Raw genomic sequence first — 17,402 nt, forward strand, 5'->3', positions numbered from 1 at the left:
GTGTGTGTGTGTGTGTGTGTGTGTGTGTGTGTGTGTGTGTGTGTGTGTGCTCCAGTCTCAGTGCTGGGCTGCCTTAATCTCCTCCTCTTAAAAGCGCTTTCAGTGCACGCACACACAAAAGTGGCACTTGAACAAGATGAATATGTTCACAAGCACAGACAGACTTGAGACGTCCGGCAATAAATCTGTGCAGACGTAAACACGACGACAATTCAGTTCAGTTTATTTCTAAAGCTCCAAGTCACAACAGAGGTCGTCTCAGGGACTGAACAGAAACATTCATGTATAAAAATAATAATTTAACATTATTTATCTGAGGAGCAGCTTTGAGTTTAACTCCATCACAGAACTCTCATCGTGAACGAGCATGAAGGCGACAGTGGAAAGAAAAACTCCCTCATGAGGAAGAAACCTTTAGCAGAACCAGATCAGGACAAGAGGACCATCTGCTTCGACCGGCTGGGTTTGGTAAGAACAGATACACAATGGCAGGTCAAGAGTCACATGTTAAGATAGAAATAGTATCAAATTAAAACTTTTTAATTTTAACAATTCATTTAAGGAAATTAGGTCAATTTGTCCTCCAGTAGTATAAACCTATAGCAGCATAACAAGCCAACACGAACTATAGGATTTATCAAAAAGGAAAGTCTTAAAACTGGACAATGTGTCAGCCTCACGGACAGAAACTGGAAGTTGGTTCCACAAGAGAGGAGCCTGAGAACTGAAAGATCTTTCTCCATTCTAGTTTTGGAAACTCTAGGAACCGCGAGTAAACCTGCAGTCTGAGAGCGAAGTGCTCTGTTATGAAAATATGGAACTATAAGATCTCTAATATAAGATGGAGCTAGGTTGTTGAGAGCTTTGTAAGATTTTGAATTCTATTCTGGATTTGACAGGGAGCCAATGGAGAGAAGCTAAAACTGGAGAGATATGATCTCTCCCAGTAACTCCAGTTAAGACTCTGGCAGCAGCATTTTGGATCAACTGAAGACGTTTTAAAGAAGTATTTGGACACCCAGATAAACCATTACAATAGTCCAGTCTAGACGTGACAAATGCATGGACCAGTTTATCTGCATCATTTTTCGTTGTTTCTAATGTTAGTGATATTACGCAGGTGGAAGAAGATGGTTCTAGTAACGTTTTAAACGTGGGGGTCCTGTTCTGATGTCCCTTTGACAAAAAGGCAAAGGGACATCAGAACAGAACACCTGACTTCTTACAAACTGTGGTTTTTGGCAGCTGTTTAAATTTATCATTCTTTTGTGCACATCTAATTGAATACAACTTTTGTCCGACACCTCTCCAGGCGTGGATCTTTGGGGGCGTTCAGAGGAACAAGAATCAGCCATACCAGACATGAGTCTGACTTGCACAGATCTTTCCACACATGAAAATAAAACAGGTTTATAAAGACATATTTCACTAAATTTTTAAGCATTTTATAAACTAAATGCACTTCTATGTGTCAAAAAAATCTTTCAGTCATTCAGTTCAAGCCTTTAGCACTTCAGATGGCCAAGAAATTCATTAAATCCAATATTTGTGTCTTTTTACAACAACAACAAAATGGCACACGGAACAAGAAGTAGAGTGAATCATTAAAAGAACAACCCATAAAAAGATGAAAACAATAAAACAAAAAATAACTTTTTAAAACTACTGTTTCCTGTTGCAAGTTATTAGCAGCTTGACTGAATGTTGTTACTTCCAGAAGTTCAATGACCTACTAAATTTGAATGCATTTGGTTGTGAAATGAAGACGCCATCAGATAAGTTTAACTTTCCTGCTTCACGTTCGATTCTGACCTGTCCAACAGATGATTCTTCTAAAATGTTCGGTTTTGTTTTTCACCTGAAGTGAACAGCAGCCAGTAAATCTTCTGCTGTAACCGACAGCTCTCAGAGAAAAGAAGCATTATATACAAATCAGCAAGAGACAATCAAAACATTTGAAAAATAAAGAGCTAGCATGCCTTATAAGAATGCAGATCATTTGCCACCTTTTATACCAAAGTTTAAAATAAGATTATCTTACGCTGACAGACTGAATGTGGTTCCATACATCCACCCATCAACCATCCAACCAACATCCATCTTCCACTTGTTCCAAAGTCAGGTCTCTGGGGCAGTAGCTTGAGCAGGGAGGCCCAGACATCTCCTTCCACAGCCACCTCTTCCAGCTCTTCTAGGAGGACTCCAAGGAGTTCCCAGATCAACTAAGAGACGTAGTCTCTCCATCCTGTCCCGAGTAATCCGGGATCTCCTTCCATATGGACATGCTCAAAGTTGCCCGGACCACCTCAACTGGCTCCCCTCGATGTGGAGGAGCAGCGGTTCTACTCAGAGTCTCTCCTGATAACTGAACTTCTCACCCTGTCTCTAAGGGAGAGTCCAGCTACCCTGCAGAGGAAACTTATTTCAACCTCCTGTATCCATGATCTCATTCTTTCAGTCTCTACCAGAGTTCATGACCAGAGGTCAGGGGAGGAACGTAGACCGACCAGTAAACAGAGAAAGTCACCTTACAGTTCAGCTCCCTCTTCACCATAACGGACCGGTACAGAGTCCAATAGTGCAGATGCTGCACCAATCCATCTGTCAATCTCACGCTCCATTCTTCCCTAACTCGTGAACAAAACCCTGAGATACTTGAACTCCTCCACTTGAGGTAGAACCTCACCCTCGGCCTGAAGAGAACAATCCACACTTTTCTGACTGAGGACCATGGCCTCAGATTAGGAGGTGCTGACCTTCATCCCAGTCGCTTCAGTCAGCTGCAAACCACTCCAGTGACAGCTGAAGATCACGATGACTCCAACAGGACCACATCATCTGCAAATAGCAGAGCTGGAATCCTGAGTCCACCAAACTGGACTCCCTCCAACCCCCGGCTGCACCGAGAAATTCTGTCCATAAAGGTTCTGAACAGAATCGATGACAACGGACAGCCCTGGTGGAGTCCAGAAGCTTTTGTGGTTGATCTGGAATACATGCACAATCTCTCACAACACTGCAGACCTTAGAGCTCCAAGTGTTTCTCGTAAATGACTCTCAGTTACTACAAAATCAAACTTTAACTCAATAGCTGTTAAACTGAGTTAGAACCATTTTTTGTATTTGCAAAGGTCAGTTAACTGTGGCAATCCTCTTGGGTTGAGTCCAAGAGTTAATGCCAACAATTTAAGTTAAATGTTGCACAAGGTGTCGTGCACCAAGGACCGGTATGTGTTTGGGTTGATGCTCTGCTGCTACCACACCAAATTTCAGCACAATACCTGAACCTTTGTCTGTTCTTATAATAATTGTGTTTCCAAGGTCAGTTGGCAGCGACTGCCATCAAAAGTAAGACTAACCCTAAAAGTCAATCAGTTGTAGAGATTCATACGATGATAACTTTCAGGAAAATGTTAATAAAATCCATCCAGTGGTTTGTGAAATCGACCCCACTCCCACAGTATCCCACCATGTTCCCGTTGCTCGTGTGCTTTTTTATGACGGCATCAAATGTGAAGTAATCTGTCGAAAATAAAGTTATTTGCACTGAACAACAGAAAAAAATGAGTATGAAGTCTAAAAATGAATAACGAGTTTAAAAATTCAACATGTCAGTGAATTATTTGAATACACATTTTCACCATTTCACAAGCTAAAGAGTATTTGAAGAACTGAAACGCAGCATTTTGGTTCTTAATGTTTTGTAATCATAAATGTTTTACTTCAAATCAAGACTGCAGGCATCACCTGATGGAGATGTCCTTAGCCAATATCTTTAAAAACAGCCAGATTGTCCTGGAAATAGATGTTGGTTAGACCAGACTTACAGAAGGTGAAGAGGAGGAGGAAGGTTTGTGAACCATATAAGCACAGGATTTGTTGTGCACCAAGAAAAGCAGCACAACAAATCTCTGTAAGATCTATAAATTATCCTAGAAATGTGCAAATGGCACAAATGTTTTTGCAACAGCTCATTTTTTGAGAGAGAACTGTGAGTTCAGCACTTGTGTAAAAATGCTGTTGATGTGAGATTGTGACATTTTTACTTTTCAGTCAGTCGACACCGTTCCATGTTTCTTTGACCACCTTTACAAAGAAGCTCAGTTCCAAGACAAATTATTTACTGCAAAAAAGATGGTGTTGAATTCATTTCTTTTTTCCCATTTTATTTTTTTATTTTAACAACAACAAAACAAACGGCAACAAAAGAAAATAAAACTAACTAAATAATAATAGAAAATGAACAACACAAGTTTTCCGGGGACAGTAGACAACATATCCGTCCATGCAACATTAAGAAGTCATCAGATAAAGTTTAAATTGGGGTACACATTATTTTTGAATATATGGAAATTATTGAATCTGGGCAGTAATTCCCTGTCTCTTTGTTCTGAATCATTTATTTTTAAATCTCAGAAAGAAAGATAACGAGGAAAGGAGACTTAAACAAAAGACGGGCGTCTTCGGGAAAGAAGAAAGTAATTTTTTCCATCACAAATATGTCATAGATTATATCATAGCATCCATCTATACTTGGGATATTGGGTTCAAGCCATTTCTTTGTAATTGCTTTCACTGCAGCTAAACTTGGTATTCCAACTAAATATTTAGTTTTAACGTTTAGTTAATTGCATGTAACCAAAAAGAAGCTGCTCCAATTAAATGTAATATATTTTCCAAATAAAGTCACTAGTTCTGTAAAAAATTGCTGAAAAAAAAAAAATTTTTTTTGGGACAGGCCCAAAATAAATGGTAATTATTGGCTTCCTGGGATTGACACAGTCTCCAACAGTGGGAAGAACCCGTATGTAACTTTGCTGAACCGGTGTGATAAAATATCTAATGAGACATTTCCACCCAAATGTTCTTCATGTATCTGAACATGAAATCTTCCACTGAAATCCACAGTAGTTCTCCCAGGTGTCTTCTGAAAGGTGGGCGTTCTGTTTAAGTGATTGCGTACTTGAAGAAATCTAAAGAAGTCACTATTATTTGGAACATTTGGAAGCTCCTTAATGTTGCCTGATTGTAAAAAAAGTACAATATGAGGAGAGACCCAAGTTAACCCATCTGCTATAACTAGTGTCTGTTTTATTTGGTGTAAAATGAGTTATAACAGCACCGTTTCAAGATCTTTGCTTCTTTTGTCACATTATTTTTAGTCAACACATTCCATCATAGTTTTAAAGATAAGTTGATCCATTTATTTCCCGTTTCCATCAGTCCTTTGATTAGCGTTTTGTCTCCTAATCTTGCTTGGATTGGTGTTGAATTAATTTCTACGTACGGAGACAAACTGCATCATTACTGAAATATTCACCTGACAGAGTGAATGAGGTCAACAATCAGATCTTTCAGCCAGAAACCCCCCAACACTTCACTGAGGCCACTGTGTCAACACTCCGGTTAATTTCCTGCTGAGGGAAGAGACAGAAGGCATCTGCTGGGATTAAAGAGGTGATAATCTCACATTAGTGGTCCACACGACACTTTCTGGGATTGTGTGTTTGTGCGATTGCCTGGAGTTGTGTTAATTTATGCACTGAAACAAAAATCCAGATTTGTCAAACTTTCAACACTACAGCACACATGATATTATTAATGTAAGTCACAGCTCTGCTGAGTGGAACAGAGGAATTACAGTTAAAAGTAAGAATTATGAATGCTGGGTGGCACGGTGGTTCAGTTGGTAGAGCTGCTGCTTCTCAACAAGAAGGTTGCCAGATCAAATCTGGGCTGGAGACCTTTCTGGGTGAAGTTTGCATGTTCTCTCTGTGCATGCGTGGGTTTACTCCATGTACTCCGGTTTCCTCCCACAGACCAAAAACATGCATGTTAGACTGACTGGTAACTCTAAATTGTCCCCAGGTGAGAGAGAGAGAGAGAGTGAATGGTTGTTTGTCTCTGTGTCCCTGTGATGGACTGGAGACCTGTCCAGGGCGTCCTCACCTCTCGCACAGTGACTGCTGGATACGGGCACCAGTGATCCCTGTGGCCAGAAAAGGAAGACGCAGGTAAAGATGATGGATGGATGGATGGAACTATGAATGCCGTTATAAAAAAATATTTTAACCATTAGAATTATTTATGATTTTATAGTCAATAACTTTGCCCAAAATAGTTTATTTTAGTTTTATAGGCCATATTAACTTTTCTAACAGAAAATGTTCAGTGCCCTGAGAGGACTTCTGTTGTGACTTGGTGCTATAGAAATAAACTGAACTGACTTTAACATTAAAGTGACGGTGACTGACTGCTTGTCGTGATCTTGAACAGAGTGAACAGATTGATGTGAACTCAACGATACGAACTCTTGCTCTACGTACTTGTATTAAACTATTAACCATAAACACACTAAAAACAGATGTTAAATGCTCTGAAAATCACAAAGAATAAGCAGAATATGTACAACAAAATAATGATCTTGCTATATAATGGGAATAATTACAATAACTTAAACATTAGGACAGATTTTTCCAGCTCACTAAGACAGGCAATCATCAGATGCTCTTCAAGAAATACTAAACTTTCAATAATTCTGTTAAAATCACACATTTTGTTGGCTCTTAGACGTAACAATGCACCCAAGAACTCAAAATAGCTCTAACCCTAAAGAGCACAGAATGTCATGATTTCAGCTCCCTGCCTCCTCTGCTCTTTGCCACCTGCAAGCGCTCTTGGCCACGCCCACACCTAACCCTAACAAGAAAGTGTTAAACTGGAGATGACATCATAATAATAATAATAATGTCATCACAATGTCAGCACTGTATGTTTCCATACAATGGCGAAATTAGTCTCTGCATTTAACCCATCCACCACCAGGTGGTGCAGTGGGCAGCTATTGAAGGAGCCCGGGGGGGCATTTTGGGGATGAGGTGTGCTGCCCAGAGACACCACGTGATATGCAGTGACTGGGGATCAAACCTGGGACTTTCGGGTCCCAAGCCGGCTGCCCTGCCTCTACACCATCTCGGCCCCCATTATGAAACATTCACTAAAAATGAGATAGAGGAAAAAAAAAAAAAGACTGCCCTGTTGTGCACCGTTGTTGTTGTGATGGAAATACAGTAGTCCCTCGCTACTTCACGGTTCACTTATCGCAGACTCGCTCTATCGCGGTTTTTCAAAATAAGATTGAACATGACACACGGTTGTCTGATTGATGGATGAGCCGCACAGTCAGCATGGAATTTTTTATTTAAAAGACATTTTAAATTATTTAGCACCTGCTGCACCTCTGTGCAGCCCAGAGCTGCAGGATAAACCTCCTGCTGCTGCTGATCAGCTGTTCACTGTGCAGAGCGGGGAAGTGGGCGTGGCCAAAAGCGCTTGCAGGTGGCTGAGAGCAGCGGAGGCAGGGAGCTGAGATCATGACATTCTGTCTCTTTTAGAGCGTTTAGAGTTTAGAAACATTGTTTAGAATATTGCAAGAGTGCGGATCCTCCACAATAAACGATGGACTATTGCATATTATTTATTGATCAGCTTCCTGATACAGCCAATATTATTTAACTATATTAATAAGCTTTGCAATCCTTTTATTACTTTAAGGCCATTGTGAATGACATTACAATGTTACTTATATTTTGTACTTGGTATCACTGTCTGTGAATCAGGCGTCTGTGGACGTCTGGCTAGAAGCTTTATCACCCCCCCTCGTAAGAAACAGTTTTCATTGAAGTTGTTAGCCGCCTGGGTTCGGTTCTGAAAAACACCAAGACAAGATGAAGTGGAAGGGCAGGCCCCGATGAGTTTCTACAAAACTAACGGTTTCATCCCAGTAAGCCAGAACGGGTCAGAAACTCAGACGGGAAAAGGCATTAATGTTTTATACTTGTGATGCGTTGACTTTCTGTGAGTCGGGCTGTTCTCCAAAACTTTGTAATAAATTTGATGAAATCTACACCTTATCGTTTGTGAATCTGTTGTTTTTTTCTTTGACAGTTTGGTTGTTTTAAGAACAATGAGTAGTTGAGAGCAGGTTCAGTTTTCAACCCACGTTACGGCTCTAACTGGCTCGGGTAAAAAGGGAGCCCGCTTTGAGATATGAAAGTACCAACCTGGACCTGAAGTTAGTTTGTCAAGCTCCTGATCCTGATTTGTAGTAGAGCCACAGGTCCAGTCCCATTTGTTCAGTTTCCGTTCGAGTCAAAACACTCGTAGCACAGGTCACCAAGGTAAAGTCCTGTCTGCATACCTCAGAAGTCAGAAGGATCAGATCTCTGGTCACAGTGATACCTACGCTGAACGGCCAGTCGGCTGATCTGTCTGCCAAACACATGGTTATCACTAATAAAGCATCAGCCGAAGCACGTCGACGATATCAGTTATCCTTTCAGGCACATCACGACAGAACTTTGTATTATTCACAAACATCCAAAACATGTCAAAACTCGCGTCGAAGAGAGACACGCAACAAGCGGACACAAGTTCATGGAAACAGACACCTTACCAAGAAACCGTAGGCAACACGTACAATTCTGACATTAAGATAATTATAGAACGTACTTGAATCTAAATATTTTACACAAAAATACAAAAAATAAATATATCATGAAGCAGATTCTTTTAGTGTCCTGAGGACTGGATTACCCAGAAATCACAACACATAATCAAATAAAAGGATTTGCTCATTCGTCACGTGCAACAGTAAACTGGTGCTGATGAGAAAAAAACTAACCGCCTGAAACCATGACAACTTTTTCACTCTCTTGCTATTTTAAAACATTAATGTGTAAATATATATCATGAGGTAATTCATTTAAATGACAAGTAGTAAGCTATTAAAAAGGAACTAGAATAAAGTGAATGTTACGGTGTTGCAGATGCAGACTCAGTCATGACAAACATTTAGTATTTAAACTTCTTGTGTACAAGTGGGTTTGCAATATGTTGAGTAAACAACCATTTTCCCTATTTTATAAGCATTTTATTCATCTAAAGTTATCAAATAATTATTAACTTTTGGTCCAATAATCTTGAACAATAACAAATCAAAGGATAAGCAGCAATTTTAGACAATCTGAAGTTAAATTGGCTGGAATAATGTGACCATGATGTTTTTCTTTTAATTCTGGCTCCCGGTAAAGTGACATCAAATTGTTTGCTGATGATGCTTTTCTTGTTGGGGCGCTGCTTTTTGATGCAACACCAACGGGCCGCCCCCTTTATAAAAGACGACAGGTGAAAAGGAAATAAAATAAAAACGTGAGCATCCCCAGCATTTATATCTGCCTTAATAAAGTTTATATTGGAAGAACAATGGAAGGTGAAAGTTTGGCTTTATTTTAAGTACATGTGCACCCCCTCCATGTTGATGACCCATTAAACTGATGAATATAAAAATAAAACATGGATTAGCAGCAAATATTCAAAGAAAACAATTAACATAGCTTAAAATTGATAATCTTAAACAAAGCCTGTATAAAATTAAACAACTTTTAATTTGGAGTCTGCCAGAAGCAAAAATAAATAAACACAAATACACTCCTCAACCTCCAATTCTTCAACCTATTTAGATGTTCTAGATATAAAGTCCTATGAAGAACAAGATCAAGTTTTTGTTTAAACAAACACCCTGTGGCGAAAAGACACCCAGCGGAAAGTTTCCCATCATCAAAGGAGCAGCCAGTCAGAGAACCTTTACAGCACCATGATCAGCAGCAGAGCTCCCCACGAGCTGAGAGGAAGTGATGAAGGCAGGTTTGCCGAGGAGTTGCAGAGACTGCCATTGGACTTACAATGACATCTTTGTGCAACTATAGATAAAAATGTATGCGTGTAAAAAAGAGAGATTTGTATTTTTAAAATATAATTAAACAATTTACAACATTTATTTTTGTTAAGGTCTATTTACAGACAAAGCAAAAAGTGACGAGTAAAACTCTGATATCATTCTCTAAGTGAGTTTCAACTTGCAGGGATGAATTATGACGGGAAGATTCTTCCTCTCAGCTGATTGGTCAATGTCATGTCAATCACAATTTTAACAGTCCAATCGGAGAACAGACGAGTTTGACTGTCGGGGCGGCGCTTTATTGAGCTGCAGGTTCTGCAAGGATAGTACATTTTAAAGATGGAGGACGGGACCAGCGATACCAAACGTCATTTTCAAAAAAGAAAAATTCTTACGGTGCCTCAGCTAGTAGAGCTTTTGCCTCTCGGCAAGTAGGTCGCTGGATCAAATCCCAGTAGGGGGGGGTTCTGGTTGGAGTTTGCATGTTCTCTCTGTGCTGCGTGGGTTTTCTCGGGGTACTCCAGTTTCCTCCCACAGACCAAAAACATGCATCTTAGACTGATTGGTGACTCTAAATTGTCTCTATGAGTGAGAGACTGAATGGTTGTTTGTCTCTGTGTGTCCCTGTGGTGGACAGGAGACCTGTCTGGATATGGGCACCAGTCACCCCCCGTGACCCAAAAAGGATGAAGCGGGTAAAGGTAAAGGATGGATGGGTTTTGTTTTTGTTCCACTAAAATATAAAGTACTGTTTACCTGAGCTGCAGAAGTGCTACCGCCATCCTCTATCATTAACATGACTAAAATGACCCACATGATTGACACACACTGACCAATCAGCTGAGAGGGCAAAACATCCCATCATAATTCATCCCTGCAAGTTGAAACTTACACGCATGTTAGGAAACTTGCGCTCAGAGTTTTACACATAGATTTTTGCTTTGCATCTGTAAATGGACCTTGACAAAAATATTTTGCATTTTCTAAATAAAATGGATTTATAAATTGGCTCTAGAAACCAGGTGGTCATCCAATAGAGCCAATTTTGTCCAGCAAGGCTCAGATTTCTCAAACGATGTCCTGCTACTTTCTCAAATGTGAAGAAATGAAATAACCAAGGACAAAGTCAAAAGACATTTTCATAGTAAACAATCTTCTTAATTGCGGAGTATAAATATTAACACTTCTTGTTACTTGGTGGCATTAGTCTCTGTTTTAATTTGCCACAAAAGCAAATACCGTATTTTTCGCTGTATAAGTCGCACCTTTTTGCATAAATTAGGATGCTCTGTGACTTATACAGCTAAATGACTTATTTATGCATTTCCCCATATTTATAACCCAATTTTAGCTGAATTCTGACAATATCATTCATTCTGACATGGAAAATATTGAACACTACTATTTTTAGCCACTAGAGGGCCCTCAACTACTATGGCAAGCCAAGTGTCTCATTAATAGATAAAAGTGGCTATTAATGTGACACATGGCTTGCCATACAGAGCCACCTTCGTCTCGTTCCGGAGCTCGTGGAGCAAACGTCAAATCAGCTGCATTTTGCTGCGCGGCCCAGGCGAAATGCAGCTGATTTGATTGTCAAAGAGCATTTATTAAGGAATAGTTCAACCGAGACACACCTTTGCTATAATTTCGAGCAAACAAATAATTGTTTTTAAGTGTTAATCTTGTTAAATTCTTGTTAAAGTCCTCCTGTGCACGCTCCCACGGCTGCTATTTGGCAGCCAATCGATTTTTGGCACAACACGACCCACGTTTCCAGGTGGTCAGCGGTGACGCACAATAGATGCGATGTATACAGCAAAGCAATGTATTTATATTTTTTCCACTTTATTGGACATATTTGGACTGATGCAACTTATAGGGCGGTGTGTACGGTGACAAGTACAGTATCCTGTCACTGATCTGACCAACATGTGTTAAAAATTAAACAACAAAAATGCATAATACAGCCCGAAACATCCATTCACTGCCATTATTTAACAAGAAAGTTACACACTGAACTATAAATTAGTTCCTACTTTCAATCTAAATATAGCGGGAGCACCAGAACGAGCTGACAAAAGGACTAACTCTGGTTTTCTAAACCAGATTTAGTCTCTCTGTGGTTATAAATGACAAACAGGAGATTTTAAATTATTCTCACCTGCCAAAAATAAATATAAACTAAGTCAAAACCAATTCATGTTCTGAAAAAAAGAAGTCACACTAATTACACTGGACAAGAACAACCACTGAAGTAACTCAAGGAAGTAATTGAGCACATCTCCCAGTCAAGTTTGCATTATTTGAGCATTTACTTGCACATTACAAGTGAATCCATCATTCTGAACCACACAGACTAAAAAATAAGAGTTGTGTTTCCAACAGTGAATAGCTGTGAAGGCATGCAACACAAGTCTCAACTGTATCTTGGTATGTTGTGATCCGTCACTGACAATAAATGGCAAACAGAGCAAACTGTTGTTACAACCTCCTGCCTCCGGCTCTGACATTCTGCATGACACGGCAACTGAATGCAAGCAGCGAAACGGTTTGTTGGGATGTCGACTGAAGCTTTGTGTTGGCTCAGAAGCCGGGGACTGTCAACAGGTGTGCTGATAATGATGTCAGTCCTCGAGGGGACAGGGTGAGAGAAGAACAACAAAGAATAGTGTCAGTTCACGTCCACCGCTCTGCACGCAGCTTCACACATTCTAGGTCAGTAGAAGCTTTAAAAAGAAGCATCATTGTCCTCTGAGGGGTTGGAGCTGCTAAATAGGGCTGCAATGGTGCCTGACACTTGAAGAGGAGCCATCTTTTTGAGGAAGTTAATGAAAAATGCCGGGATATAAATGTAGAAAGATAATGAAGGGAGCAGAGGAGTTTCAACAGAGAGATCAGGAGTTTTACCAACAACCAAAGAGTATTTGTTTCTTTACTCCCATTTTTTATTAATCCATGAATCATCAGTCGATCTTCTCTACCTGCTTTTCCTTTCTGGATGATGGGGAGCTGGTGCATATGTCCATCAGTCACTGTGAGAGAGGTGGGGACACCTGGACAGGTTGCAAGTCCATCACAGAGACAAATGGAGACAAAACCATTCATACTCATAACTTGGGACAATTTATACCAATTAACCTAACATGAATGATTTTGGTCTTTGGGAGTGCAGAGACAATGCACAACTGAACTGGGAGAACATACAAACTCCACCCAGAAAGGCCTGAGGCCAGGAGACGATCCCGTCAACTGTTTGAGGTAAAAAGTCACTGGTTGAGTACAAACCGACCTCTGTGAAGGGTCTGAGCAAAGTATTCTGCTTCACAAGTTACTGCTAACCAGAAAGCCCAGACGTGTCCAGTATAGGCTGCCATGCACTTCATCTGCTTCACCAGTAAGACTCCCATGCCGCAGGTGGACTCCAACATCACCACTGGACTGCTGATGATTCTAGCAGCTGTGGCCGAGAGGTTAGAGCAGTCATCCTTTAATGGGATAACTGGGGGGTTCGATTCCACCAGCAGTCACATGCTGACGTGTCCCTGGGCAAGACACTGAACCCCCTCATCGCCTCCGATGCGTGTCCCATCGGTGTATGAATGTGATCTAAAGCTCTGATTAGTCTTGTGTGGGTATAGTAGAGTGACGCATGAATGGGTAAACAAGACACGGACTGTGTTGTAAAGAGCTTTGAGTATGTGGAGAAGATAGAAAGGTGCTGTACAAGTACAGTCCATTTACCATTTACCACTCTGCTCTATGCAAGCTTTGACACTCCAAAGAGCCTGCAGGTGGAAAACCGGTTCAAGTGCCACTACGCTAAGCTCACAGCGCCGGCGTATGAGCACAATAACAACCATCCTCAGCTGCAGTCCAAGACTATCGAGCTGTGTCTGATAAAGGAAGGAAAACTGTAGGAAGGAAGCCTCGTGCACGACATTAATTACAGTTCAACCCTCCTCCGCTGCAACAAAACTAAGACGTGCACTACGTGTTGAATCAAGGTCCACGATAAAACACCTTCCCTACATATCCTGATTCAAGCTCAATAATCCAGGTAGAACAATCCAGCAAAGTTCAGTCAGGTCCTCTGGACGGATTATTTTTGTTGAAACGTTTCGTCTTTCATCCAAAAGAAAGAAAAAATTACATAAAGTTATATTTTGAACCACTTTGACCATGACTGCCTCAAACGAGTCGATGGGGGAGAGGGGGGACTCCAGAAACCATCGGAGCACCATCCAACTGGTTGACCCACTATGGGAAGGTGCTTTTTATAAGACTGAATTTGTTGCGGCTCCTCGGACTGATTAAGTCCTTTGGATGAAAGACGAAACGCTTCAACAAGAAGGAGCCGTCCAGAGGACCTGTCGTCACTTTGTTGGATTTACTTGACGTTTATGAAGTCGTTATCTAATATTTAAATTAAATGCAACAGATTTTCAAAGGATGACACGTGACATATGGAATTTTAGTTTTAATCCAGATTATACAGGCAGCACTTAAAAGATAAACACTGAAAGGGGTCAATAATCAGCCAGAAAAACTGAAAAGCACGGGAAGCACCTGAAATCCATGCCACACTACATCACAAAAACTTCTTGTTTTTTTTTATATATACATATATATTCTTGCTGAAGTATAAATACATTCCAGCAGCATGCAGGGCAGCAGCGTTTGATAAGAAGACAGCTCACTGCAGGATGGTGAACTCCACTACAATGGGGCCTGGCAAGAGTCCTGGTTGAAATTCTCCCAGAACAAAAACCTGCTTGTGTGAATATTGTTCACCCAATAAGGCAAACTCCATTCCACATGCTGCATTCATTGTTTTCAGACAAACATGCACCAGGTCCTGCAACAGCCTCAGCTCCTGAACAATGGTCCTGACCACAGACCCATGAAGCTGCTGCAGAATCCAGGAGTCGAAAACACTGACAACTTCACAAGTATTTTGATTTGTCAAGTTTTAACGGTATTCATTTGCTATGAGGTGCATAAACAGAAAACTCAATGCATCAGTGGGGATACCTTAGAAAACCTCTGTAGTTATTACAACAGGTGACGAAGCAACTAAATAAACTGATGTTTTAAATAAAATAAGTCAAAAGTTGTGAACGCTGCGCTGAATATGTGCAAACACGGAGATCCTGCGTGGACCCACCTCGATCCACTTCTGCGCCTCCTGGACCGCAGAGTCTGCGGCCGACTCCGTCCGTGCGGGATGCTGATGAGACTGTCCCGTGTCTGCAGCCATGGACGAGAAGACGAGCTCTCTGTCCAGATGTGGAAGCCTCCAGAAGGAGTGAGAGCAGCCGAGAGCCGCGTGTCCCCCCACTTCTTAACGCGTCAGCCCGCGGCGGCACCGGCGAGGCGGACGAACCAGTTGCTGCAGGAAGCGTCTCTGGCAGACTGGGCCGGATCAGCTGCAGCGAGTCCACCTGGGTTATCAGAGGAACTTCCGCTGGGCGCCTTCAAAATAAAAGGCTACATGCAAGGGATCTCATCAAGTCATTCTGTGACACAATCAAGACTAAAAAAAGCTAAACGATAATTTCCTGTTTTATATTTTTATTTTTTTAGCTTCGGGCATCTTTACAACAGAAACTTAGACGGCCAAATAGCCAATGACACATTGAAGACATTAAATTTACACCAAAAGTAAAAAAAAAAAAAAAAAAAAAAAAAGAAGCTAGCTTGGATTAGTAACACAAAGAAATAATTATCTTTAGCCTATATGAGGATAAATCTGTCTCAAAAGTAGTCACACAAGCGAACTACAAGTTTTCCAAATGCAAGAGTCACAAAGGTAATGATGCATTCAAGGCTTGGAAAAAGCTGGGACATCTGATTATTACTATTTACGAAGTCATTGGGACATGATCAGAGCTCATATAACCCCTATATTAAAACACATCCACACATTCAAAACTATTTCCTTCCTCAAAATTTAAAAAAAAAAAAAAATTATATATATAAAAATTTTTTTTAAATAAATAAATTTATTGTATTTTATTTCTGGTAAGTGTTTATTTTTACGAACAATACGGACATATTGAGTCCTCGCCTTGCATGTGAAAATTTTTCCATATTTTTTTGTAGAAAAAGTCACTTCCACCAGGGCCTAGATCTCACCTTCTGCTCATGACCCGCCAGTCTCTGTGCCTTGCTCTGCTGTCTTTGACAGCTTTGAACCTGTGACTCTGTTGTCTCTGCAGGAGGCGGTGAGTCATTTAAAGCCAACAGTTCTCCAGGTGATACTTTATTTAATGAGGTTTTTCTCACTGTGGGTCCTTCGGTCCTTGCTCTTATGAAAAGCAGTCTGTCCTCTCGTGTGGTCCCTGGAAGTTTTAAACATGCAGCCTCTCGTTAAGAAACCCACTCTTGACCCCTCTGTTCTTGCCAACTACAGGCCAATCTCTAAACTGCCATCTCTTTCAAAACTTCTCGAGAAGGTGGTGTACAACCAACTATCAGCATATTTGAAAGAACAGAACATGCTCGTGGTTTCACAGTCTGGTTTTAAATCTCTGCACAGAATCTGCCCTTTTGAAAGTTTTTAACGACATATTTTTAGCAACTGACTCTGATCACTGTGCTGTTCTCTTGCTTTTACTTTATCGGCTGCTTTTGATACAATGGACCATAGTTTTTTTATTTGTTTGTTTTGTTGTTTGAAACAAGGGGGGAGGGGGGGGGGGATCAACAGTACAGCACTGGACTGGTTTAGACCCTACTTAGCCGAGCATATTTTCTGTGTATGCCTTGGTGACCACGTGTCCTCCTCTGCTGTTCTTTTGTGTGGGGTCCCGCAGGGCTCAGTTTCAGGCCCCTCCTCTTTGTGCTGTACCTGCTCCTTTTTGGCTCTATTTTTAGAAAATATGGGATCTCCTTTCATTGTCACGCCGATGATACACAGATATATGTCCTGCTAAAGAAAAAGGACTAACTCCCTGTGCCCTCTCGGTCAGGTGAGTTGAATGGCGACCTTCCAATCACGGGCCCACCGTCTCTAACCTCTGTGCCACCATCCCTTCTTAAAACCCATTTCTTCTCCCTGGCCTTTGACACCATTGTTGACTTTTAATGTTAATCATTCTTTATTGTCTGTTTTATTATGTGTACAGCACTTTGGCCCTGTGGGTGTTCAAAGTGCTCTACAAAATAAAGCTGGTACTGTGGGTACGCAGCAGACAGAAACATCTAGGACATGCTCTTATTTTGAAAGTAACACACTTCGGTAAACAATCTGTTCTAATTAGACTTGACATTGTTTGGTCTGCACACCGCAGTATGATCTGCTCCATGGACACCAGGCAGCCTATGAGATGTTGCACGGGGAGGGGGTCACGCCCACCTTCACTGTCTGGAGCACATGAGCTCATTGAAAAAGAAAAAAAAAAGTCTGACCATGCAAGGTGCAAGTTAACTAACTTAGAATGGCTCATTTAGGTTTTTGGTTTTGATTATTAAAGTGAATAAGTGGCACTTAGTTTTAGTAGAAAAATAAACTACAGCATTTTTAAAGTAAAAATATCCACATTTCCACTCCTTGTATCAACTTGCAAACAATTATTTCTGTAAGTTGTCAAAGTCAGTCAGGTTTGACATTAGACTCTTTGAGCCGTGGTTTGGACAGACAGGACGTTTTAAAACCAAT

General features: G+C 40.8%; 1 protein-coding gene across 2 annotated transcripts in view; it reads right to left on the reverse strand.

Annotated features, from left to right (window-relative positions):
- Positions 1-15,160, reverse strand: part of LOC119408356 (LIM and calponin homology domains-containing protein 1) — a 99,436-nt gene extending 84,276 nt beyond the window's left edge. For both annotated transcript variants that reach the window (XM_037675157.1, XM_037675156.1), the window contains exon 1: positions 14,907-15,160. In XM_037675157.1, the coding sequence (XP_037531085.1) occupies positions 14,907-14,999 (93 nt within the window). In that variant the 5' untranslated portion in view covers positions 15,000-15,160. The remainder of the gene's footprint in view (positions 1-14,906) is intronic.
- Positions 15,161-17,402: the final 2,242 nt, after the last annotated feature.

This window comes from Nematolebias whitei, chromosome 4 (assembly GCF_014905685.2).
Source record: "Nematolebias whitei isolate Nwh7 chromosome 4, NemWhi1, whole genome shotgun sequence".
NCBI classification, from domain to species: domain Eukaryota; kingdom Metazoa; phylum Chordata; class Actinopteri; order Cyprinodontiformes; family Rivulidae; genus Nematolebias; species Nematolebias whitei.